General features: G+C 39.8%; 2 protein-coding genes across 2 annotated transcripts; one reads left to right on the top strand and one right to left on the bottom strand.

The window, feature by feature from the left end:
- The first annotated feature begins 769 nt into the window (after window positions 1-769).
- Window positions 770-19907, top strand: LOC134656355 (protein arginine N-methyltransferase 5). The gene is made up of 11 exons (XM_063511874.1): window positions 770-1269; window positions 1691-1828; window positions 3478-3618; window positions 5155-5334; window positions 6512-6680; window positions 7715-7891; window positions 8252-8405; window positions 9540-9772; window positions 16301-16429; window positions 19177-19305; window positions 19729-19907. Exons 1-11 carry the CDS (start codon window positions 866-868, stop codon window positions 19882-19884), a joined length of 2010 nt encoding a protein of 669 aa, XP_063367944.1. The 5' UTR covers window positions 770-865; the 3' UTR covers window positions 19885-19907.
- Window positions 19908-25791: 5884 nt separating this feature from the next.
- LOC134656231 (ubiquinone biosynthesis protein COQ4 homolog, mitochondrial) lies at window positions 25792-27896 on the bottom strand. Its single transcript, XM_063511733.1, has 3 exons — window positions 27374-27896; window positions 26014-26176; window positions 25792-25896 (listed from the first exon to the last, which is right to left on the bottom strand). Exons 1-3 carry the CDS (start codon window positions 27878-27880, stop codon window positions 25814-25816), a joined length of 753 nt encoding a protein of 250 aa, XP_063367803.1. The 5' UTR covers window positions 27881-27896; the 3' UTR covers window positions 25792-25813.
- Window positions 27897-27985: the final 89 nt, after the last annotated feature.

The raw sequence follows: 27985 nt of genomic DNA, 5'->3' as shown, positions 1-27985 counted from the left end.
TTATAGCGACCCGCCCCGGCTTCGCACGGGTTAACAAATATAAACCTTCCTCTTAAATCACTCTATCTATAAAAAAACCGCATCAAAATCCGTTGCGTAGTTTTAAAGATCTGAGCATACGTAGGGACAGACAGACGGCGGGAAGCGACTTTGTTTTATACTATGTAGTGAAGAACATCTGAAAATCTATACCCGTTAGTCCGCACTGGTAACAAATCGGAGAAAGATACAGTCTCGCCTAGCTGTTAAACCTGGGAACATACATATGTAAGAACAGGTAAATGCCTTGATCTTCGTCCGTAGCAAATACGGAGCACAAAATACTGGACGGATATCTCCGGCCGGGGTAGATAGAGGAGTGCTTTTTTTTGACAAGTTAAGCAAAATGTGAGTTGCTAATACACATTGGACCAAGATATTGGAATACCACACTAAGTGTGATATGATAACACACTATCGCACCGCACCGCGACCTTGGTGCGTCGCACGTCGCTCCTATAAGTGAGAGCGAGAAAGAGATCTGTTTCTCGCTCTCACTTATGGGTGCGACGCACCAAGGTCGTGGTGCGGAGCGATAGTGAGTTACGACTTTAATCCGTAATCATCATAAATAAACTAAAAATAGTTTTCGTGTGATCCATTTTGAAACTAAATAATCAAAAAACAGAAATGGGGTAAATTATTTTTTGCTGGTGGCAACTTTTTACCGCTGTCACTCGACCATCCCTAAAAAAAACTAACCGACAGACAAGACAGCGCCATAGCGGAAGGTGTTTTGATTTGTTTGGTTATTTTCTCGTCGCGTGCGTGTTTTTAAAGGAAAATTACATTTTAACTGTAATTAAGGCTTATTTAAAGTGCAACCATGTCGCAACAAGAGGTTTCGTGCGGTCTGGAGTACATAGTGGCGCCAGATTTGCAAGGAAGTTTAACTGAAGCATTTCACGCAAACTACTCGTTTATCGTGACGCCGGTTGTGCACCCTAGGTTTCGGAGACATCATATAGCCGATGGGACTAGAGTAGGAGGGTTCACGCGGTCGGACATGATCCTTTCACCGCAAGATTGGACGAGTAGGATAGTGGGAAGGTTGTCTCCGTATTTAAACGTAGATAGTCCGAACGACGTAGTCCGACAGAGGCATGAAGACTGTATGAACGAGGAACTGTCTTATTCCAAAGGGCTGGGGCTGCCGGCCCTTCTAGTGACGGTGCATGGCGAGAATAGCCACAACTTGGCCAGGAATCTGTTCAGTTATTTGGAAAACAGGTTAGAAAAGTACAGTTTCGTAAGTTTTTTATTTTATTTCTATCTTAGTTTAAAGGTAAGGTAATTTTAAAGATTCAAAGATTTATTTGTTCAACATTACAAGTTGTTAAATAAATAATTCAGTATACCAAACTATGTTGTTAAATGAAAGATCATCTGCTTGCAGATTAGTTTTTACATCATATTTTTATGTTAGTTCCAATTAAGAAACACATTGAATATTAATCATTATTTGTATAATACACCCTTGTGACCCTTGTAATCTCAAGATTATAACAGCACAGTCAACATCATTTTAAGAGGTGGGTCCCGAATGTGGCAGTATTTGTTAAGTGGGTCAGAGCCTAGTCAACATTGGGAACCACTGTTCTAGGGACTTTTTTGTGGATTTAAAAAGGCTAAGAATATAATTGTATTCCAGTCATCACACCACATTGATATGGGCTCAAGTCCCCATGCAGTGCAGCCGGACCTTACGGGACACTGTAGCCCAAGGCCTAGATGATGACGAGGAGGCATGGAACGAGCCATGGCTGTGGTGGTCCAAGTTTCATGAAAGGTATGTCTGTACGGTAGGTGGGAATTCTGGAAGCAACAGATCATCATCGTTCAGCAGATGACCATAGTTTGTCCGTCTCTATGGCATAACGACAGATAGGGACAAACAACGATCATCAACTGATTAAGTTAGCAGCCATTTATGAATAACACCATAAGTTTGTAAATATTTCATATTTATGTTGTTACCCAGAAATGAAAGGCTTAAAATAATAATAATAATAATAAATAGAGTGAATAATAATAATAAAAGACGTTTATTCAAAGAGTTTGAACATAGGTACATAATAAAAGTACACAATAATGCTTACAAACTAATTGAAAGGGAAGGTGGCTCAGCTAATGTCTGTGCCAAAAGACTACAGGGCATAGCGGCCCTAAAGACTTCCAGCAACGGACGCTGTTATTCTGCCACCGCCGTATTTATATCTAGCTAATAAAATAATAATAATAATTTGAGCCTATATATGTCCCACTGCTGGGCACAGGCCTCCTCTCATGTGCGAGAGGGCTTGGGCTATAGTCCCCACGCTAGCCCAATGCGGATTGGGGACTTCACATACACCTTTGAATTTCTTCGCAGATGTATGCAGGTTTCCTCACGATGTTTTCCTTCACCGAAAAGCTAGTGGTAAATGTCAAATGATATTTCGTACATAAGTTCCGAAAAACTCATTGGTACTCATTGGTAATGAAAGGCATATTTATTTTTATTTACATCTGTAACTGACATCAAATTTTCATAGGAAGAGGTTCTTAGCAATTTCCACAGGCTAACCATCAGACACCAAGTTTTGAAGTGTTGACAAATAGTCACCCATAGGTGTACTTAATTTTGCTTTTAAAAAATAAAGCCATAAGCAGTATAACTGTTGCACATCCTTCACCATTTTATAGTAGGAAGAGTGCTTATATGCTTGCAAAGCCCAAGCCATTACAATGTACACCAGACCTGCTAGCATGAGTTGCGTTCTCGCGCGCGACTCCATACATCAAGCGCGAGAACGCAACTCTAGACGCTAGACGGCTTAAACTTTTCATAAACCAAATAAAGTAGCATTTCTTTTGTTTCATTGCTGTCTCAAACAAACAAAGGTCATCCTAATTTACTATAAGGTAGACATGCTTTTTAGACTAAGCTCGTTAAATAAAGATTAATAAGGTAGACGTACTGGTGCTCGACGCGGCCCCAGTACATGTCATCTTGAAACTTAAGTCATTGTCAATAGAGGTGACAGCAGGGGCATTAGCATGTCGAGCTCTAGTACGTTTACCTTACTATGTTACAACAATGTTTAAATTCAAACTAGGATTATTGTGCCTTACAACATTGTCGTATAATATCTAAGGACGGGCTAATGGGGCACTAAACATCGTACTAGTTCAGCGGTGCTACCTACGAATTCCAGCCAATCGTGCAGTCTAACGCGACTAGTAGCGACCAATAGCGCGCGTAATGCGAACTCGTCAACCAATCGCGCGCGTGATGCGAACTCATGAACCAATCGCGTTGTAGCGATTTCACACCGCTGTACTGGCCCCTGTCATGCCTCATTATTATTGCCCGTAAAGCTAGTCCCTAGATATCTATGTCAATGCCTTACAAGGATAACCCATAATATTAACCCATGATGATGATGTTTGTTACAGACTACAATGGGACAAGCGTGTCGGTGTAGTCTTGGAGCTTTCTGCCGACCTTCCATCTGAGGAAATCATGGCGAGGTGGCTCGGGGAACCTGTGAAGGCTGTTGTACTTCCTACTAATATCTTCCATAGCAACAAGAAAGGGTAAGTTGACTGCCTGTCTCACACAGCTATACTTCCCTTCGAAGAGGAGCTATATACTAACAACGCCAGTATCGCGTTCGAGTGACGGACTGAAAGCTGAGCCCGGAATTGCCCTGTACACAACGAACTAGCCTGTACACAAGAAACTAGCCTGTACACAACGAACTAGCCTGTACACAACGAACTAGCCTGTACACACCTGGAGGCACAGCGCAGAGGATAAGCTGCGAGCCGTAGGACTGAGCTGGAACGAGGCTAAGGGTCTCCCCAAACTTATCGACGCGGAATCGGCAATGCCAATAGAAATGAAACTTTATGTCCACGCAATAAGAGCGAAAAAGACGCCGACGCGTCGGCCGTCGACGGCCGAACGGAGCCGAACCGAACCTTACCTGTTTATGCTGTTTACTATCGGCTTTCGCCGAATCCGCGTCGATAAGTATGGGGAGACCCTAAGACGGTTGCTCAAGACAGGAAATCGTGGATGGATCTTGTGGAGGTCCTATGCACTTTCGGGGTGCCCTAGGACAAACACTACAGCTAAACTGTGGGCTGCGGTATTTCGGCAGGAACTGTTAACCTTAAGGGCTGATTTAGACGGCGCGCGACCTCGCATGCGATTTTAGTTACATTGCGGACTGTTGGTTACGTCCAATTCAACCGACCGATCAAAACCCGCAATGTAATGAAACTCGTATGCGAGGTCTCGCATCGTCTAAATGGGCCCTAAGGGTAGCATACTTTAGATACTTATAATTATGTTAGGGCACTAACTGGAGGTACCTACATCAGAAATATCAGAATCTTATTTTTTTTTCTACGGTTGATAATTATAAAGATGCTTGTAGTGTACTTCTCTCGCCACTTGCATCATCTCACTAACCTGGAGTTAATCGGTTAAACCTGGAGTTACGAGGGTTACCAGCACAATTTGACAATGGGTTAAAGGTTTAACTGGTTAAGCCCGGGTTAGGGGGATGGGGCGAGGGGCGCTTAGAGTTTGTCACTACGGATCACCTGATTAAGGGTCGGTCGTACCAAACCGGTCGTTAAAGAGCTCGCTAAATTTTTATGTATGGAAAGTTTCATATTAAAGCGCCGGGACGCGCCGGTTAACGTTGATCAGTCTGTCAATTGTGGTTGGTGCAACTGGCCCTAATTTTCTTTTTTAGGGTTCCGTACCCAAAGGGTAAAAACGGGACCCTATTACTAAGACTCCGCTGTCCGTCCGTCCGTCCGTCCGTCTGTCACCAGGCTGTATCTCACGAACCGTGATAGCTAGACAGTTGAAATTTTCACAGATGATGTATTTCTGTTGCCGCTATAACAACAAATGCTAAAAACAGAATAAAATAAAGATTTAAGCGGGGCTCCCATACAACAAACGTGATTTTTGACCGAAGTTAAGCAACGTCGGGCGTGGTCAGTACTTGGATGGGTGACCGTTTTTTTGCTTGTTTTGCTCTATTTTTTGTTGATGGTGCGGAACCCTCCGTGCGCGAGTCCGACTCGCACTTGGCCGGTTTATTTCTGCAGCTACCCGGTGCTGTCCCGGGCGCACCAGCAAGTCCTAATAAGCTTGGTGGAGCGCGAGGCGCAGGTAGTGATCCGCGGCGCGCGGCGCGCCAGCGCGGACCACTACCGCCAGTACGTGGCGCGGCTGTGGCAGCGCCGCCCCGCGCCCAACCAGGACCCCATGATGGATTACGCCCGAGGGTATGTATAACCTGTTTTTTTTTAATGATTAACTGATCGGCGATTGGCTCTAGTCAAATAGTCACACCTGATGGAAAGTGAAAACAGAGCCTAAGATGGAGCTCACCGGTTCAGTAATTTATTTTTATTTTATTTTATTTGAAAAAATGTTTACATGACCTTACAGACAGATCCAATGCGCCATGAAACTTAACATTAACATATACCAAGCAGGTACATATAACTATTACGAATAACAATCAGGTACAAACAAACAATTACAAATAACACAATTACAAATCACTATAGTCCCTTATCACATCCACAATTACACCTTAACGGATGTAGGCTTCGCATCCATCACCTCACAGAATCTCTGGCATTCATTTCTCACAGACACCCAACGCCACGCAAACAAGTCGCACTCGGGTGCTGATGCCAAGAGTGCATTCAACTGTGTGAGGGCACGGACCAGCGGAGAGTTCAGTCGTGACACGGTGCGTCCCGCTGGCAAAGCCAACAGATCGCGTCGTCAGTAATAGCCTATTCATTGTGTGTGTTACGTGTGGGTTCAACATTAAGGGGCCCACTGATTACCAGTCCACCAGACGATATCGGCCTGTCAGTTAGAACAAAAATTTGACAGTTCCGAACAACTGACAGGCCGATACCGTCCGGCAGACTGGTAGTCAGTGGGCCCCTTTACAAACCGATCTGCCATTGCCTCACTTCCCGATTTCCGATTGAGCTGAAATTTTGCATACATATGTAAATCGGATAACAATGCAATAATGATGACACGGTGCTGATCTGATAATGGAGACAGCAGGTGGCCATGGGAACTCGTGTGATAAAACAAAGCGTACTAGGGTTTGGGGTTGTTATTGTCTCGATGAGTATTAATTGCCTGTAGAAAGAAAAGTACAGTCAGCGTTAATAGCTTGTACAGTCCACACTACCTTAATATATGGGCAATAAGACCCTATATACAGTCAGCAGCAGAAGTTGCTAAGCGGGCGGTTCAAAATTACCTTGACACGCTCTTATAATATTCTCTTAACAAAAAAGTCGCAAATTTTGAACACCTCGCCCGCTTAGCAACTTCTGCTGCTGACTACATATTTTTGGCACTTTGTCCTTTTCTAAAATGAAAGTTTTGCCAAAAACTTATTAGGTAACTTTTCTGTTATCCATTCAGATGGGAGGACTACCTCCAGACCCCGCTGCAGCCCCTAGCGGACAACCTGGACACGCACACGTACAACGTGTTCGAGAAGGACCCCATCAAATACGACCAGTACCAGAAGGCCATTACTCAGGCGCTCCAGCACTTGCTTAAGAAACGGGAAAACAGCACTTGTGAACAGGTAACACATTTATCCCCCTAAGGCCCAGCCTTACAAATGAATTATCCAAAATTTGCCACTGAAATTTGAACCTATAGTGTACGAAATAGTTGTGTTTGCGTTGTTGGAAAATTGAACGAAACAAAGCAAAAGCGACTCTGTTCCAATTGAATAGGATTTAAATTTCATCGAACTGAAGAGGACGCGGTGGTAACGTTGAAAGCAGCACGACACGCACGAATGAGGGTAGACCGAGCGCGGTCTACACAACTTTGACACCCGCCCGCTATCTTCAGTTACCCGTGAACAAGACGCATGTAACTGCGTCGAAATATCGGGAGCTCAAAAGCAATACAAAAGGTAATCACGGTTCATATCCCGGTCGATATAAGTCTAGTGGAACTGAAGAGGTAGTATAGGTGGACTTGGGCCTTAGGAGGATATAGGTATATCACTAGTGGCTCTGTGAGCTGTAAACCTTGCTATAAGAAATATCTAAAATCAAAATGCTAACTTCGTTATCACAGTGAACTCACAATTGTTTTAAGTATCATAGACCGGGCGCTTAAGTCCTTTTTGCAAATTTTGCCCTATTTTGAACTTTTTCAAAAAACGAAACGTCTGGAAAAATTATATTTAACTACCCAACCTGCTCACAAAATTTCACGACAATCGGTTGAGATCATAGACTAGGAATCCTCTAGACTGAGCTTAGAACAATTATTTCATGAAAGCGATGCTGCCAAAAATACGGGGGTGCGGGGGGACGAGGTGAGCGAATCCCGTGCCGTGATTGGTCCGTGTCTTTGAACGGACCAATCACGGCACGGGATTCTGACACTTGACTCGAAGATGGAGTAAAACTACCGTATATTTGTGGCAGAGGGGGTAGCGTTACTATGCTCAGTCTAGAGGATGTCTTGTCTGTGGTTGAGATATGCGACCTGCAGAGGAGAACATCTGGACATACGAAAGCATTTTTGTCCAAGCTGCTACGGATACCTTTCCCTCTCGCTCGGTCAATATTCAAATTAAACAGATTTCCCTTTTTTCAGAATGAAACCAAGGATCTATCAGATGTGATCAACCGCCTGCAACTAGGGTCAGGGGACAACAAACAGTGTGCAGAAGAAAAAGATGGTCCGTTCGTGGTGATGGTGCTGGGGGCGGGCCGCGGGCCGCTCGTGCGGGCGGCGCTTAATGCCTCCGATATTGTGCAGACTAAGATAAAGGTGGGCACAGAAATCACCTCTATCGATTATTTATATCTAGGTATTGGATAAGGAATAAAGATACCTTGATCTAAAGGTGATCCTTGTGGTACGCCAGACGTGATTTAATCGCAATGTGCGCGCAGGCCTTTGAAGTTTGATATTGACTAGTTGGCTTCTGTACTCTAAGTAAGACTTTCTCCTTTTCAGCAGATTATCGTGGACCCCATAAGTATTAATTTATTTCGTTTTCTGATGAAAATAGAATGGTCAAACATGTCGAACGCTTTGGATAAATCTGTGTATACAATTTGCATAAAGACTTAAAGCAGCTTATCTTAGCCTATTCGCTAGGTTGAAATCGATTAATATTTGTTCTAGGTTATAGCAGTAGAGAAGAATCCCTGCGCAGTCGTAGTGTTAGAAGCACAAGCACGGGAGTTATGGGGCTCCCGAGACGTCACTATAGTCCCCGGCGACATGCGGAGGCTGCAGCTGGCGAATAAGGCGGATATCATAGTTTCAGAGCTACTTGGTATGTATATGTAGACTTATACTCAGATTCAGTGGTGGAGAGTAATAGACAAATATTGCTGTAGAGAAGAATCCCTGTGCAGTCGTAGTGTTAGAAGCACAAGCACGGGAGTTATGGGGCTCCAGAGACGTTACTATAGTCCCCGGCGACATACGGAAGCTGCAGCTGGCGAATAAGGCGGATATCATAGTTTCAGAGCTACTTGGTATGTATATGTAGACTTATACTCAGATTCAGTGGTGGAGAGTAACAGACAAATATTGCTGTAGAGAAGAATCCCTGTGCAGTCGTAGTGTTAGAAGCACAAGCACGGGAGTTATGGGGCTCCCGAGACGTTACTATAGTCCCCGGCGACATGCGGAGGCTGCAGCTGGCGAATAAGGCGGATATCATAGTTTCAGAGCTACTTACTACTAGACTTAGGGCTCATTTAGACGACGCGCGAACTAGCATGCTATTTTAGTTACATTGCGGACCATTAAAGTTACAGCAATTCAGCCGACCGATCAAATGACGCAATGTAAAGAAACTCGTATGCGAGTTCTCGCACCGTCTAAATGAGCCCTATACTCGGATTCAGTGGCGGAGACCAGACAAATATGGCCAGACAAGCACTACACAGTTTTGGGGTTCACTACTTACATAAACTGATCCTACAATATTGAGAGTTTCTGTTTTACCCTATGGTGGACTGGTAGAAAATGCCTTAACGCTTTAAGTCCGCCATTTGTAATTATTTTCTATTATGCATCATCTTCCTCACGTTGACCCGGCATTTTGCTACGGCTCATGGGAGCCTGGGGTCCGCTTGGCAACTAATCCCAGTGATTGGCGTGGGCACTAGTTTTTACGAAAGCGACTGCCATCTGACCTTACCCCCTTACCCAATACGGGCCTAGTTTACCCTCTGGGTTAAACTAGGCCCGTATTGGGATTAGTCCGGTTCCCTCACGATGTTTTCCTTCACCGAAAAGCGACTGGTAAATATCAAATGATATTTCGTACATAAGTTCCGAAAAACTCATTGGTACGAGCCGGGGTTCGAACACTTCGAACCCGCGACCTCCGGATTGCAAGTCGCACGCTCTTACCGCTAGGCCACCAGCGCAATAAAGTTAAAAAAACTTGTTCCAGGCTCGTGGGGTGACAATGAACTCTCCCCCGAATGCTTGGACGGGGCCGCAGGTCTCCTCAAACCAGACGGCATATCCATCCCACACCGATACACTTCCTACGTAGCACCCATCTCTAGTCCGAGACTGTGGGCCGCTGCCAAAGCAGCCGTAGCTTTGACACCGCATAAGAATAACCTGGAGATGCTGTGGGTCGTTTATATGCAGAATAAACACGATATCGGGGAGACGAAGGTAAAAAATGTTTTTTTGTACTCCCGTACTTTTATTTGTCATTTAAAGGGTCGTGCACACACCTTTAAAACCCTATCTTATAGTTGTCGAGACAAGTCTTTAGTCTATTCCCCAAAAAAGAATTTGTGCATACACGCAGTATCTTTTTGGCGATTTTACGATACTTCGTGTAATGACCAGTTTAAAAATATTGAATGAAATACAGTGTTGCCAACCTTATTTTAAATGTCATCTCTGACAAATAAGTGAACCATAGACATGTTTTTTTTATTTTTTATTTCATTTATTCATTCGTTCTTTTCCCGCCCGTAGCCTCCATTTTTGCTACTTCTTGAATTAAAAATATTTGTTATATTTACAATTTTATTTCAAAGTAAGTGCTTGGTCGTAGAAAAAGTATTGTATGCAACGTTGTTTAACTGAGTCAAAAAATGCTCGTGGCGTTTTTATTAACAATTTTCGGCTTCGCCTCAAATTGTTACTCACGCCACTCGCCTTTTTTGACCTCTCTTAAACAACGGTTGCATACATTAAATTAATAATTTCACAAAAGGATCGTCAAACATGAAAAAAAATTGTATAAAAAATATTAGTCTAGAATGTTTCTAGAATAAAATCTAAATGTCAAATAAATAAATAAAAAACACAAAAGAAGTATGTACATCGGAATATCAATTTCCTCATCATTAATCAAATATACCTAAAAAATAATTTTATCATTCATGTAGTCTTGTGGTATACAGGGTGGATTTTCTTTTTGGGTCAGTGAGGGCAGCTACCAGATCCCGTGCTGCTACGAGAAAACGGTCTAAGAAGACCTTCCCTCGATTTCAAATTAATGAAGATTGGCTTTTACAGATTTTGGAAAAAACATACAGGGTGCGAGAAAAAGGTCATTTTTGACAAACTTTTTTTTTGATGCCAATCGATCCCATTCCTATTAAGGATCAAAAGCTTGTATGGAACCAAAAAAAAATTTCCGGCTAGAAAAGCCACTAATCGAGGAAAACTTTTCCCATACAATTTGTATGAAAATGAAAACTTTTATTTTTCACATGCTGTTTTTGTATGCCAATCGATTCCATTCCTATCCAGTATCAATAGTTTCCTAGGGGTCAACTTACGGTAATGTACTAAAAAGCCACAAATTAATAAAAACTTTTTCCATACATTTACTATGGGGAAAATGTGAAATGTTATTCTCAATTCTCTATCTCGCCCATCAGTCCTACAGCAATGTCTTCATACAGTATTATGGTCCTTAAATGTAACAGGACTGATTGGCCAGATAGAAAAATGTGAATTAAATTTCACATGTTCTCCATTGTAAATGTATGGAAAAAGTTTTCTTTAATTTGTGGCTTTTTAGTACATTACCGTAAGTTGACCCGTAGCGTCGTTTTCTCGTAGCAGCACGGGATCTGGTAGCTGCCCTCACTGACCCAAAAAGAAAATCCACCCTGTATAGTACTAGGTACAGAAGGTTCACTCTCTAACACGTCTATTACGACAGATATGACCGCTAGGTGGCGCAAGCGTGAGTAGGCGTCCGTTCCGTAGCGGTGCGCGACAACTACTGAGGGTATGCCGCAAACGAGAGTCGAAATTGTTTAATCACTCTTGCGAGTGATAAAGAGGCAGATAGTTGAGTTTCGATTTTCGCGTTTCTCGGGAGGCCCTTTGTAAACAAAGCGCCTTGATGTATTAATGTGAAAACTTATCAAAATACAGTTTAAGGCACATTATGTATAAGTTCTTCTATGGTATACGATAGGTGCTAGTGCTGCATTCTAGCGGCAGAACATTGCAGTAATACTCCCTGTTGTAATGTTTGTATTGTTACGTCTATTAGGGTTCCGTACCCAAAGGGTAAAAACGGGACCCTATTACTAAGACTCCGCTGTCCGTCCGTCCGTCTATCACCAGGCTGTATCTCACGAACCGTGATAGTTAGACAGTTGAAATTTACACAGATGATGTATTTCTGTTGCCGCTATAACAACAAATACTAAAAACAGAATAAAATAAAGATTTAAGTGGGGCTCCCATACAACAAACGTGATTTTTGACCGAAGTTAAGCAACGTCGGGCGGGGTCAGTACTTGGATGGGTGACCGTTTTTTTGCTTGTTTTTTGTTAATGGTGCGGAACGCTCCGTGCGCGAGTCCGACTCGCACTTGGCCGGTTTATTTATTTCAAATATCAAATATCAACATTTATTCAGCAAATAGGCCACAAGGGCACTTTTACACGTCAATATGGAATTTACATACAGCAAAAAAAAACACATCAATAATTATAAAATACAACTAAGCCGTAAATATCAAATCAAACTAACATAGAGATGTATAAAGCCTCTAAATGTCGAATTACAAAAAACGCAATAACAATAGTATTGCAAAGCATAAACTGGATAACAAACAGCACAGAGTAGTCGAGCGTCGCGTTTTTAACAAAGATTCAATTGGATTATTTTACTTTGACATTGCAAATTACAATTTTAATTTTATATATGATAATACGTTGGACATTAATTATAAATTTAATAAACTATTTAATATTTTAAAACATTACATTGACATCCATTTTCCTATTACGAAGTTTAATTGTAAAAACAATTCAAAGGTGCCGTGGCTGAGTGATGAATTGGCGGAGTTGATCGGTAAACATGTCGACCTCCATGAAATTAGACGTCAGTACCCAAACAATCCAATTCTAACAGAATGTATTGACCATTACTCCAGTCTAATTAAGACAAAAACATTACAAACACGTCAAAAGTTTATTGAAGGTAGGCTAATGGACAGTGGCAACAAATCAAAAGAAATTTGGAAAATTGTTAACGAAGAAGTCGGAACAAAAATGAAATCTCAAAATATATCCTTACGTGACCCTTTAACGAGCTTAACAATAGAGAAAAGGGACCTGCCTAATACATTTAATTCCCATTTCCTTAGTATAGCGTCCAAGTATGCCATACAAGGGGACTTGTCCGAGTCTATTAGGCACCTACAGACGCATTTAGGTATGACTTATGTACCCACTTTCACTCTGCCGGTGGTCACTCGCGATCTGTTAGATCAGGCATTACACTCTATGATGAAGAAGCGTAGCACCGTTGATGCTTTTGATATTTCACCCAGTATTCTTTTTTGGATATGGCCGGTTGTTGGCGTGCTCATAAACCTTATGTTTGAAACTGGTACATACCCCGCCGTTTTAAAAAATGCCAGGGTGTGTCCAGTTTTTAAAGGAAAGGGCGACAGGTGCGACGTCAACAACTACAGGCCTATTACAATAGTGCCAACCATATCCAAAATAGTTGAGTCTGTCTTGTCATCCCACCTGATGACTCACTTGGAATCAAACAAACTGATTACGAGTAACCAATATGCGTACCGACAGAAAATGTCTACAACCACCGCGGCGTACAGGATGTTTGATTCTATAGTGACTGGGTTAGATGACAACAATAAGATGGCAGGAGTATTGTGCGACTTATCGAAGGCATTTGACGTCATCAGTCACGTGCTACTGCTCAAAAAACTACATCTGTATGGTGTCCAAGACAAAGCTCACCAGCTGTTTACGTCCTTTTTATCGGACCGCAAACAAGTCGTAAAACTGCTTGCCGACGGTAAACCATTACAATCCGACGCAGGGTCTGTAAATATCGGTATTCCGCAGGGCTCTGCTCTCGGAAATACGTTATTTCTTCTCTTTATCCTCGTAAGTCCCCGCGTACTTGTACAAGTACAAATTAAGGATAGCACTTCAGACCTGACATTTTAACTACTTAGATGGCGTAACTGCCTAATGTACTTACTCAAGTACAAATTTTTCATTCCCCATTTACCGGGTAGTTTTTTTACAACGGCAACACTGACACGGTCATTCTCATTCTATATTCTATGGTCAATTTCGCCATGTTTGACAGGTAAAGTCAACTGTCAGTGTCAGTGTCACTTTTTCGCAAGATGGCCACACAGTCAGGTCGCTGGCCAGCACGAGGTAAGATAATCGGTTTATATTCAAGTAATCACTTGTTTTTTCTGTTGTCATACGAATGTATTAGTATATTGAAATTATAAATATTGTAAAATAAACAATATTTCAAAGAAACCTGTATATTTAAGGAGGGTCGTGATTGGTCAAAATAATTTGTACTTACGGTAGTACGTTCGGTCTAACTTACAAGAAAAATTTTTTCTTATTCTAGCGTTTGATGAAATGCAAATATCACAACTTCTCAATAACTATGACTTCAAGGACTCGGATAAAGAAGATATGTTTATATCTGAACCCGACCAAGAATCAAATAGGGACTTTTCTTCGTTTTCGGAATATGAAGATGGAGAAATAGAAGTTGCAGTACGCGGACGCGTATCTAGTCATCGTTTACAAAGTGCTCGTGGTCAATGAGGTGGGCGTAACCGTGGTAGAAGCACAAGTGCACAAGGGCGCGACGTGGGCAAAGTGCAAGGGGTAGATCTGGAGATCTAGTCCAGATTTTGAACACCCAAATCCAACCTTCGTGGATGTAGTATGGTATTAAAATAATGAAAAGAGGTTTTTTAATTCACCTTTATATAAAAAGAAGATTAGTTATGTTGTAATAAAGTAAAAATTTTACTTTAGTCATGTTTAGAGAAAATATATGATTTAATTTTAATATTAAATAAATCCTTTAACTTTTTTTATTATACTGTGTAAAAACCCAATGTACTCACACAAGTACAAAATATTTTCAATAATTTCCTTCTTAAAGAGGTGCTATACATAATAAACATACCATAAAAAATACTGAAAATAAGACCTCACTTCAAAAAATCTCTAAAATCGACATTTTTTGTTTCGGTCTGAAGCACTATTCATGGTTTGTACTTGGTATAGTACAGCCGGCAGATATGACTACTGCTGTTGGAAAAACACAGGACTTACGAGGTTATAAACGACCTGCCGTCCAATGTTGCAGCTGGTTTGCCTGTATTGTTTGCGGACGATACCACTGTGTTGGTTAGTGCAGAATCTTACGACCAGCTAAGCCTAAAGATAAGTGATGCTTGTGCGCAGTTACAGACCTGGTTTTCAGCAAATGGGCTCATACTAAATTGTTCTAAGTCAAACGTGATGCTATTCTCTGGTCGGAAGATTCCACTCCCACCATCATGCATTGCCAATAGTCCGATGCCTGTGTGCAATGAGAGTAGGTTCCTTGGGTTTATAGTTGACAGTAACCTAAATTGGAAGCACCATGTTGACTATGTCTGTGACAGGTTGGGTAGTGCAGTCTTTGCGTTGCGAAAGATGAAGCCTCTTATCTCGAAGGAAGCTCTAAAGCAGGTGTACTTTGCTCACTTCCATTCTATCATGTCGTACGGCACGCTCATTTGGGGTAACTCCACTGATGCCAGAAGAGTCCTGATAGTTCAGAAGAGAGCAATTCGTACACTTGCTGGAGTAAAACACAGACACCCTTGTAAGGAACTTTTTATTTCGGAACGCATAATGACTCACTACTCACAACACCTGTTTGATCTAATAATGTATGTCAGAAACAATATTGCTCAATTTTCTCGTGTAGATTGTCCGGGAAAACAACTGCGTAACACAGGTCGTCTCAGAACAGTTCCTCGTCGCTTGGTGCTTTCAAAAAAGAACCCACGAATCATCGGACCTACGTATTTCGAGCACCTACCTGCCGAGATAAGAAACGAGCAATGCGACGTAATATTCAGGCGTAAATTGAGAAACCTTTTGTTGGAAAACCCCCTGTACTCAATAAATGAGTTCATGGAAATGACATTTTAATTCAATTTTTTTTTTTTTTTTTTTTAATTATTATTGTTTTCTTATTGCCATTGTTTCCGTTATCATAGACTATCCTTATTGGGAGATACTAGGTATTTCATTGTTTTTTTATATTGTTGATGTTGTGTGTTGACGATTCTTATTGGGAGATATTATTTTATACCTACTCTTATTAACGACTGTTCCAATTGGAAATTAATTGACTTTTATTCATTGTTTTTATTTTTTCTGTTCTTGTATTCTCGTAAGTTCTGACATTGTAAATTTATATTTTGGATTTGTAAGTATTTACCTACTTACTCTTATTTTAATTGTTTGACAATCCTTATTGGAGCTATAATTTTATTTCATTAGTATTGTTATTATTTTCATTTTTATTTTTTATTTTTATTTTGACGATCATGATAGAAATTCTTATATTTTTGACATCAATGCAAACTTATTATGTAATTGTCTTTCATGAAATAAATCATCTATCTATCTATCTATCTATCTTGAAAAAAAAAACACAAAGATACAAAAACTATAATCTAAAATTATTTAGAGATGTAAATGTCTCTAAGTGTCATCATAACTAAAAGATTACAATATATAGTAGTTAATCAAATTATCCTTAGAGATGTATAGGGTCTCCAAGAGTCAAAATCCTGTATACCTAATTAAAACATTCATTAAATTAAAGAAAATGATAGTAAAAAAAATTATATGTCCTGTCAGCCCGTGTTCACATTCGAGCACCCCGCGAGGCGGGTGCGCGACCACGAGGGCCGCGGCGTGTCGGACCACCGGGGGCTCCCCGCCACGGACAACAGGAGACAGTGCACTCGCACGTGGACCGCACAACAGGTCAATATCTCATCTCAACACACAACTAGGACACAAATAACTTGTTGAATATTGGTGTCTACCGCGTTGCCGCGTATGCAGAAGACGCTGGTTCGACCACAGCGCTGAAGACTATAAGTTAAGAAAATGTATTAATTAAATTTAAAATTACGATTAGGGATTAGGAATATTTCTAATTTTCATACCTAGATGTAAGATTTATTTGCAATGCCCTAACAGGGTGCCATGTGTTCTCACAACATTTTACTGTAACAACTATATGTAACCATGGTTTTGCAATAATAAATTCAATTCTATTCACTATAGTTCGTTTTTTAGCATTAGAAAAAGACTACGCGATCTAGACGTGTTTTTTAATTGAAAAACGCTTTTTAAAAATCAGTAACTATTACTTATGAAAGCAAGAGAATGTAAATAATCGTATATGATTCATAATTGTTATATGTTTGCCGTGACTTATTTTTCAAAAGTGTTTTTCTCAATAAAAAAAACATCAAGATTGTTTACGTTTTTTCTAATGCTAAAAAAAACTCTATAGTTCTATAGAGGCTTTTGGCCAATATTTCTTTCGTATATGACATCTATTTCTGTTTATTATTCTCAACGCAAGCAACGCAATTTCCCAAATATAGATAGTCAAGCACATCTTGTCAGTAGAAAAAGGCGGCAAAGGGTATAGCCGGGTAAGCATGGCCAAACTGCCCTTAGCAAAAAAAAACAATTTCCTTTTACTGGATTATTAACCTATGTATGCCTTAAATGCTTCAGATTTAAAAAAAAATGCAAAAAAAGAAAAATCATTTTTATTTTATTACAGCCAAAGTACTAATCCGATTTCTTTGTAATTTGGGTATGTTGTATATACCATTAAGGTCGCTTTCTGAAAAAATTAATATTGAATTATCTCTTAAAATAATAGTAAAAAATTTAGATGAAAATTTTCAGAAAAATAAAAAAAAATATATGCGAGATAGCGACAGTTATCAAATTTACATATTTCATGTAGAATTTAATAATGTTTAACATATATTTTTTTCAAAAATTAAAATCGGGATTAACAGTGTTAAAAACTCGAATTTGTAACATCCCATAATACCTTCTCTTCATACAAAATAACTTGTACGTTATACTAGAAAGTTATATTCCCAACGCAATTTGAATTTAGAACGCGACTTATTTCGCTGAGCGCGGACCTTAAACTCCGTGGCTGTATGCGGCTAGGGCGAACGGCATTCAGAGATTTAAAAAGCGGCCAAGTGCGAGTCGGACTCGCCCATGAAGGGTTCCGTATTTAGGCGATTTATGACGTATAAAAAAAACTACTTACTAGATCTCGTTCAAACCAATTTTCGGTGGAAGTTTGCATGGTAATGTACATCATATATTTTTTTTAGTTTTATCATTCTCTTATTTTAGAAGTTACAGGGGGGGGGGACACATTTTACCACTTTGGAAGTGTCTCTCGCGCAAACTATTCAGTTTAGAAAAAAATGATATTAGAAACCTCAATATCATTTTTGAAGACCTATCCATAGATACCCCACACGTATGGGTTTGATGAAAAAAAAATTTTTTTGAGTTTCAGTTGGGGTATGGGGACCCCAAGTATGGGGACCCCAAAAATTTATTGTTTTTTTTTCTATTTTTGTATGAAAATCTTAATGCGGTTCACTGAATACATCTACTTACCAAGTTTCAACAGTATGTTCTTATAGTTTCGGAGAAAAGTGGCTGTGACATACGGACGGACAGACAGACGGACAGACGGACAGACAGACAGACATGACGAATCTATAAGGGTTCCGTTTTTTGCCATTTGGCTACGGAACCCTAAAAAAGCGCGGGAACAGGAAAATAGGCACGAATTTTATACAGAGCGTTAACGATTGAAAAATGTCTGTTCCTTTGATGAATAAAATACGTCACATTCTAAATTCAAATTCGTAAAGACTGCGTTCACAATATACTTCATTCGTTTATGACTACTTAGCTTTGCTTGTATGAAGAGAGAGTATTATGGGATGTTACAAATTCGAGTTTTTCACACTGTTAATCCCGATTTTAATTTTTGAAAAAAATATATGTTAAACATTATTAAATTCTACATAAAATATGTAAATTTGGTAACTGTCGCTATCTCGCACGTATTTTTTTTATTTTTCTGAAAATTTTCATCTCAATCTTTTACTATTATTTTAAGAGATAATTCAATATTATTTTTTTCAAAAAGCGACCTTAATTGTATATACAACATACCCAAATTACAAAGAAATCGGATTATTACTTTGGCTGTAATAAAATAAAAATGATTTTTCTTTTTTTGCATTTTTTTTTAAATATGAAGCATTTCAGGCTTAATATTTGGTGAAAGCACTACATATACATAGGTTAATAATCCAGTAAAAGGAAATTGTTTTTTTCGCTAAGGGCAGTTTGGCCATGCTTACCCGGCTATACCCTTTGAAAAATCTAGGTGCGAAGGGATATCGTCCCATAGAAGATTTGAATTTCGCGCCTTTTTCTACTGACAAGATTTGCTTGACCATCTATAGTTTTTTTTATTCGCAATTTTTTATTTTTTTCAAGGAGCATTTTTTGTAATAATTACTTTTATTTAGTCTCAAATTAATGTGATGTTTTTGACCCAATGCCTAATTGACATCGCCTTCAATAATTTTGACCCTTCTCTGAATCCTTTATGTGACGGAACTATAACTTCAAAATTTAACAAGGCATTCTTTTTTTAGGACAACGTGATGCATGGTTTCGGCGGGTATTTCGACTGCCAGTTGTTCGGCGAGGAAGAGATCAGCATAGTACCAGCCACGCATAGCAACGGCATGATATCCTGGTTTCCCGTCTTTATCCCTATCAAGGTATTTTCTAATAATATTAATTAATACCAAAATATTACTCTGCAAATCCGCGAAAATATAACGTGCTAGTCAATCAGTGCTAACCCGTTATACTGTACCCGTACTAGACAAATTTCATAGTTCTAGGTCAACGGAAAGCCCTATAAATTTTGATCCCCTTGCGAGTGTCGAAATATACTTTCAGTTAGCTTAGAAGTTTGATTTTTTCACTGCTTCAAGGGACTATATATGTAGACCTGAGTAGGTGGTTTTAATTTCAACTCGATACCTCCACGCGTTTCCGAGATAACACTCTCAGGTCTTGACTGATAGACGGACGGACAACAAAGTGATCCTATAAGGGTTCCGTTTTTCCTTTAAGGTACGGAACCCTAAAAATATATAAATAGCAGTAAGATAACACTAACTAAAATGTTATTCCAGTCGCCGCTCCGCGTAAGTGCAGGCTCCGTGATCACGGCTCGGTTCTGGCGCTGCGTGGACCCTCACCGCGTGTGGTACGAGTGGCTCGTTGAACTTGACGGACGCTCTACCGAGCTACATAACTCTGGCGGCAAGAGTGCAGAGATGCTCTTATAATGCCACACGCTCTACATATGACTCTACGCCTTGGAGGATACAACTAAACGGAGTAGCCATTAACAGGCTTTCCCCTCTGTCGAAAATAGGCGGCCAACGGTCATACACAATGTATGGACTGACGTTTATCTGACATGGCTATTTTTACGTTACGCATACATTTGACGTTCCCCTCCCCCGCAAAAATCGGCAGACTGTTTTGTACAGAAAATTACAGACATGGCGTCTCCGTTTGATTATATCCTCCAAGCTCTACGCGCCTCGTCACTAAAGGGTCTATCATCACGACTCGTGCGTGGACCCTCACCGCGTGTGGTACGAGTGGCTCGTCGAGCTCGACGGACGCTCTACCGAGCTACATAACTCTGGCGGCAAGAGTGCAGAGATGCTCTTATAATGCCACACGCTCTACATATGACTCTACGCGCCTCGTCACTAAAGGGTCTATCATCACGGCTCGTGCGTGGACCCTCACCGCGTGTGGTACGAGTGGCTCGTCGAGCTCGACGGACGCTCTACCGAGCTACATAACTCTGGCGGCAAGAGTGCGGAGATGCTCTTATAATGCCACACGCTCTACATATGACTCTACGCGCCTCGTCACTAAAGGGTCTATCATCACGGCTCGTGCGTGGACCCTCACCGCGTGTGGTACGAGTGGCTCGTTGAACTTGACGGACGCTCTACCGAGCTACATAACTCTGGCTACAAGAGTGCGGAGATGCTCTTATAATGCCACACGCTCTACATATGACTCTACGCGCCTCGTCAGTAAAGGGTCCGTCATCACGACTCGTGCGTGGACCCTCACCGCGTCTGGTACGAGTGGCTCGTCGAGCTCGACGGACGCTCTACCGAGCTACATAACTCTGGCTACAAGAGTGCGGAGATGCTCTTATAATGCCACACGCTCTACATATGACTCTACGCGCCTCGTCAGTAAAGGGTCTATCATCACGGCTCGCTTCTGGCGAAGTTTTTTTTTAAAGAGTTGACAACGGACATGTGACATCTATATGCTACGTTTACCTCTCACCTTACACACCAGGTGGAACTGTTATATACAGCCATGCTTAGGCCCATTTGTACAGTACGAGTTTCACGCCTCATATTCAAAATTATAGCCACAACAGAAAATAATTATAATATGTGGCGTGTTCAACCATTTTGTCGGTTGGCCATAAGGTTGGTTTCAAATTAAAGCTATATGGAAACAGCGTTATTGACAACCGACAAGAAGCACCCTGTTGGTTGAAAATGGCACATATAATGATAATGATTGATACATCATAAGCAGAGATGCGATTTATTTGAAATACTTCTATTTAAAATGCAAATACAAAATGCAAAATACCTATTTTGTATTTTGCATTTAAATGCCTTTTACTAAAAACCATTTTGTATTTTATTTGAAATACTTTTCGAGACGTATTTTGCATTTTTAATATTCATTTCAAAATGCAAAATACTTTGTGATTAAGTTTAGCCAACATTACCAGTCAAACAAAATGAAATGAACGAATGACGCTTGTATTGCCGAATTTGACCGATAGAGGCGCCTGCTAGCGCCTGGCGCCAGCGCCAGGAGGCCGATTTTTGAAATTCGACCGCTCGATTTCGTGTATTTCGTTCAGTAATATCTCCACTACTAGGCATGTAAATTCTACTAATAGAATCAAAAACTAGTGGTCAATACCACTAAATTCACAATTTATATCGCTCGTATTTCAAAAATCAGCATCTCGCCGTTTTCCACCGATTTTCGAGTGACGAAATCAAGCGATCGAAATTCAAAAATCGGCCCCCTGGTATTGTTAAAAAGCGTAATAAATAAAAACTGATGTTTTTTTCACTTTTTAACAATACCAGCGCAGGCTCCTCGCTCTCTTGTACTCCATGTCACGGATGGGAAGTGACGTGTCTAGGAACTGCCTGTGGATATACCAGTCCAGTTGTTATTAATAAAAGAAAAGTGTAATAATAATAAAATAAGAACTAGATGCACAATCAACCGAAATATATGGCCACACAAGTCACAAAATGGAGCCATGGCTCTCTTTTCGTTAGTCTAGTTTTTTACATTATTTTAAGTGAGTATTATTTCCTTTATTTATTTATCTTCTTATAGTTAGGGAGGCGAGGTAGCTAAATGGCGTAATTCAACGGCGCCGTCGAGACCTATCAAAATCGAAAGATAAAATAATTTCGAAAAGAAAAGCTCGTATGGCAAAAACCATTTTAGCGGTGGGTTTGGCGTGTACGGTTTTTCAAAAATGTTAAAAAAAACAGTTACTTGGGCATTCTCGAGCGCGTCAGATATTCATACTACGTATGCCCCGAGTGCCTCTGATAACAACGGTATACTAATCTGCCGGTTTGCGTGGTGGGGGTAGGCATATAAAGTAGTCAAAAATGCAAAAAAAAAAAAATTTACTCGAGCGCGTCAGATTTTCGGAAGGGGTGTTAAGTAGGCCCCAAGGAAGCTTCTTTTAAAAAAACTGACGATTTCGGCGTGACGATAAGTTACGATGAATTTTTGAAAATGCAAAAAAAAAAAAGTTTTTTTGAAATACTCGAGCGCGTCAGATTTTCATAGGGGAGGTTTATCTCGGTATCCTGAAAGCATATTTTTTTAATCTGACAAAAATGTTGGTGGGTTCTCTTAATCTGACCGAAAAAGGTTTTTTGGTTCAAAAAATTCCGTGGCCGCGCTTTTTATTTGGACAAAAATATAAAGAGACCTTTTTTGTGTAAAATAAAATTACCTTTTTTGTTTATTTAAACTTTTTTTTTGTAAAATGTATCGTTCGCGACTTATATGCCGCAACGCGTTCTTAGGAAGACGAAATGGCTCCTCCACACTTCCGGTCATGCGGAAACCGGCAGATTTTGTATTTTTAGTAAGTTTTAGATTATATTCTTCAAAATAAAATAAAAAAAAATCGCGCTTGAGAATGCCGGATTAACGTTTTTTTTTTACAAGTTCGCGACCCTATATCTCGGCGGCGTCAAGGACTTATCGTCAGATTAGTTAAATTTAGTCTTTACACACTAAAATCAACCCCCAATATCTTAATCTGACGCGCTCGAGTATTTCAGACTATCCATTTTTTTTTACTAATCTGATCGTCTATCCTAGGCGCGCGTCACTACATATAGAGCTAAATACTTTACAAGGTTGTTCTATTAGGTCTAAGGTATCTCTCATATCTTAAACTGCCACGCTCGAGTATTGCCGAAAATTCCCCTATTCGCCTCCCTAACTATTAGGTTGGTTTTTTACAATATGTATATAAAATTAAAATATAAAAACACTTACAAAAATAATATAAAAAAATATTATAAACACATTATAAAAAACCTAACCTAGGGTGCCGCCAGCAGCGGGGCAGGGCCCAAGCTGCCGGTGGTCAGGGCCGCAGAGACAGGAACCGACGGACTATTATTAATACCATAACAGAATTTATTGATACGCGTACTGATAAATATGACCAAAATGTCATGCATAAGGTGCCATGCCATGATATTAGACGTTTTTGTTCGGCTCGGCATTGTGTCTCTATTTCTCATGATCTTCTTCAACCTAGCGTTTTCCCGGCCTAGCGCCAGGGTCCGCTTAGCGCCAGGGTCCGCTTAGCGCAGGGTCTCTATTTCTCTTGATAAATACCTAAAATAAATAAAAATATCTGAGATTTGCTCAAAAGGTATTTTATTTTGAAAAAGTATTTTGAAAATACCTATTTTGCATTTAGCATTTGAAATACAAAACGCAAAACTATTTGGTATTTTGCATTTGAAATAGTAAATCTGAAAAGTATTTTGCATATGCTTTTTTAAAACCATTTTGTACATCTCTGATCATAAGGTAGGTCCACACAGGACGAGCTGCTTCGCGCGGCAATTTCCTTGCGAGGCGACTCGTTCTGTGTGGACCAGCCTATACACGTATGATATCACATTTCGGCTACCTAACATTATGTCCGTTGGAGAAACTCTTACCATGTAAATTTGTTTTGTAACGTTTTAAATGCTGTTATGGTGTAAGTCTGCTGTTTTGTTAAAAATTTGGTGTAACACCAATAAAGCGCACAGCGCAATTAGTTTATAGTGTTTATAAACAGCTAAAAATTCTGGAATTTAGTATCTTACTACATAGCAACAACAAAATTGTATTTCTTTTTTGTGATACCACCGATAGTGTATAAAAATAAGTTTTATATTTTTGCTTTTTGAGCACTTTATCTCTGTTAAAAACACCCACGAAACTTTTACGAAGTGACATAAAGCAACCTTAATGTTACTAATAAAATATTATGTATGATTATTGACATTATATGTTTTAAAAAAGCGGCCAAGTGCGAGTCGGACTCGCCCATGAAGGGTTCCGTATTTAGGCGATTTATGACGTATTAAAAAAAAACTACTTACTAGATCTCGGTCAAACCAATTTTCGGTGGAAGTTTACATGGTAATGTACATCGTATATTTTTTTTAGTTTTATCATTCTCTTATTTTAGAAGTTACAGGGGGGGGACACACATTTTACCACTTTGGAAGTGTCTCTCGCGCAAACTATTCAGTTTAGAAAAAAATGATATTAGAAACCTCAATATCATTTTTGAAGACCTATCCATAGATACCCCACACGTATGGGTTTAATGAAAAAAAAAAATTTTTGAGTTTCAGTTCGAAGTATGGGGAACCCCAAAAAATTATTGTTTTTTTTCTATTTTTGTGTGAAAATCTTAATGCGGTTCACAGAATACATCTACTTACCAAGTTTCAACAGTATAGTTCTTATAGTTTCGGAGAAAAGTGGCTGTGACATACGGACGGACAGACAGACGGACAGACAGACAGACATGACGAATCTATAAGGGTTCCGTTTTTTGCCATTTGGCTACGGAACCCTAAAAACATATAAATATTGATGTACACCAAGAATTTGTTATCTCTTTCATTAGCCCCTAGCATGTTACATTTTATCATAAAACTCGAATTTCAACAAGACCATAATATTGCCTAAGACTTACAAAAAAGCTAAGTTTAATAAGCTAAGTTTGTAATTCGTTTTTCTTTTTCTTTTTTAAGCTTTGCGTACATTCATGACCCTGACTCAAAGGCACTGCATGTGATGATTTGAATATTCCATGATAAAATTTACCACGCTAGGAACATTTCGTATATAAGTGATACAAAGATGTGATCTTGTTAAATGTTACATGTTAATGCAAAGATTTAATTTTAAGTATACTTACGAAATATAAGAGTAATTATTATGGTTTTTGTTTTTTTTAATCCCATTGTTTCATATCATTATCATTGGCCACAGCATCTTTGCAGATGATAGTTCATGATATTTGCAGACTTGCAGCGACTAAGGAGATGTTTTGAGGAGGTAGTCTTGGTAGACTGGTGCCTATTTTAAAGTGTCATTCTATGGAACTTGCTATGTAAACAAACCGCCGTATTGCAAAATCTTAATCGTATTGTAAATCTTCTCGATGCAGAGGTGTAGGGTTGGAGCCGGTCTACCTAGCTTTATTTGACGTTCATAAGCGCATTGTAATTATGCCTACTTGAATAAACTATCTTTATTGAAATTGTCTCTGAAATACTCTAAATGATGAATTTACTAGTGACTCTTGTTTACACAGTTAGCAAGTTCCATTTACGTTTTTGATACAAATAAAATAAGGTCCTATTAGAAACAAATTAAACGATATTTTTTTCAACCTACTTTTTGGTATAAAAGGTATGTTTAAGTAAGTATGTATCTGTTGAAATAAGCAACACTTTCTGAAATAATTATATAATTTATTAATACCTTTTAAACTTTTCCTGATCTGTCAAACAAAACAACTATAAACTACCTACTACATATTTACAATAACGCCTTTACAGTTTTACAATACCTACAGAATATGTATTACTTCTTGAGCAACGGAACAATGTTCAGCTCCTTATGAAATTCGTCAATATCTTGGTCCCATCTCTTTTCGAAGTATATACCTGAAAACGAAAATAATACCTAATTTATACTGGCACTTGTCTAACCTCGTGCTGCCCAATGTACATTAGGATGTAGATGTACACTCCAAAGTAGGTAGCATTTCATTATAACATTACCTTGCAGAAACCTAGCATTATGTCCAGTCCTTACAGCCCAGGGCAGGTAGCATTTGAGGTACAGCTGCCGATGCTTCGGCTTAAGGCGAGCCGCGCCCCAGATACCACCACTGATGCACATGGGGAGTTTCGTCTGGATTCCTTCCACCCATTTTACAGCTACCTGCAAAATGTTATACATTCTGGATTCTTGAAACCTCGAACAAGATGGGAGGATGAACTCAAACTCACAGCGGGCCCAAACTGGAGAAGAGTGGCCCACGACAGACCCCAATGGAAAGAACTGGAGGAGGCCTTTGCCAAGCGGCACATTAAGTTAAAAGACATACTCTAAGTCAGAATAAAAGGGCTTAATAGATAGATACATTCTGGAAACATCTTCCTCGCGTTATCCCGGCATTTTGCCACGGCTCATGGGAGCCTGAGGTCCACTTGACTTAATGCCCAGAATTGACGCATGCACTAGTTTTTACGAAAACGACTGCCATCACTGCCAACTCAATCGGTAAATGAATTTAGAAATAAATCTTCTCTTATATATATTTTACCCTGTACACATGTATCTTACCCTGCATTCATACGGATGTGAGACATGGGCACTCAACAAAGAGCACCGAAACAGGCTTCAGTACTGCCAGAGGTCTATGGAACGAAGTATGACGGGAACACGCAGACTAGACAAAATGAGAAATGAAGACCTGAGACAAAAAACAAAAGTGACCGACATACTCACTAAAATAGACCAGCAGAAGTGGAGATGGACTGGCCACATGTTGAGAGACAAGCAGGAAAAATGGAGTAAGATCGTAACGGATTGGTACCCAAGAGGTTGCACACGGAGTCAGAAGAAACCTCGAACAAGATGGGAGGATGAACTCAATCTCACAGCGGGCCCGAAATGGAGAAGAGTGGCCCACGACAGACCCCAATGGAAAGAGCTAGAGGAGGCCTTTGCCAAGCGGCACACTGAGCTTAGAGACATACTCTAACTCAGAACAAAAGGGCTTAATAGATAGATATATATTTTGAGCATGACTGTATATAAAATTAATATCTTTTTACTAGTGTTGGAGTTTTCAAAACTATGTTTCCTAATCTCCAAAAAATAATTAAACCTAAGGTGCCGGGGGCAATTTTGACTGCGGGATAATTTCAACTAATCGAAATATCTTCCATGTTTTACATTATTAACGAGAGTCACAGACAAAACATCTTTTTCGCTATTTGGACATATATGGCACTCTAGTTATGAATGTAAAACATGGAAGATATTTCGACTAGTTGAAATTATCCCGCAGGCACAGTCGAAACTGTCCCCCTGCACCTTATGTCAAAAATGAAGGAATTTTGTAAAATCTACCTCTCCCAGCATATTAGTCTTCATAAACAAGGAGGCGTGTACTAAATCATGCACTTCTCTATACCTCTGCATCACATATGCCATTTCTGGATCTTCAATGAACTGTACAGGCATCCTTGAGTCTGCTGTGATATTGTTCTCCTTCATGAAGTCCGCGTATACCTTTCCTAAAGTATTCTCAGGCATATTCGCAAGCTGATCGAAAGAAACCGTCTGAGAATTTATACGAGGCATCTCACTTAATATTTCTTTTCCTTCTGTTGTCTCAAGCATTTTTTCCTTCATGTATCTTATAGCATTGCCGCCCGTCACTTCACCCAGGCAGGCGATCATGTCCCCCCGCCATGGATTGAAGAGGGAAATTGCAGCAGATCCCGCAGAGAGAAGCGTTCTTTGGAATTGGTTCGTGGGTATGAAGTTTTTGTGAAGTTCCTCCGCAAATGTGTTACATTTCGTTGCCGATATAGAGAACCTTCTTATCGCTTTAGACAGGTTTGTTGATTGCATTTTGCAAACTTACGATATGTTGTTAAACTTACAAATATTTTGAAATTCTATTCTATTTCTATTTGTTTTGACCAAATCTGTCACTTTGAAATGTGTTTTTTTTTT

The sequence above is a fragment of the Cydia amplana genome, chromosome 18 (genome assembly GCF_948474715.1).
Source record: "Cydia amplana chromosome 18, ilCydAmpl1.1, whole genome shotgun sequence".
Classification (NCBI taxonomy): domain Eukaryota; kingdom Metazoa; phylum Arthropoda; class Insecta; order Lepidoptera; family Tortricidae; genus Cydia; species Cydia amplana.
The sequence above is the reverse complement of the archived record's forward strand: the minus strand, read 5'-3'. Positions and strand labels throughout refer to the sequence as shown.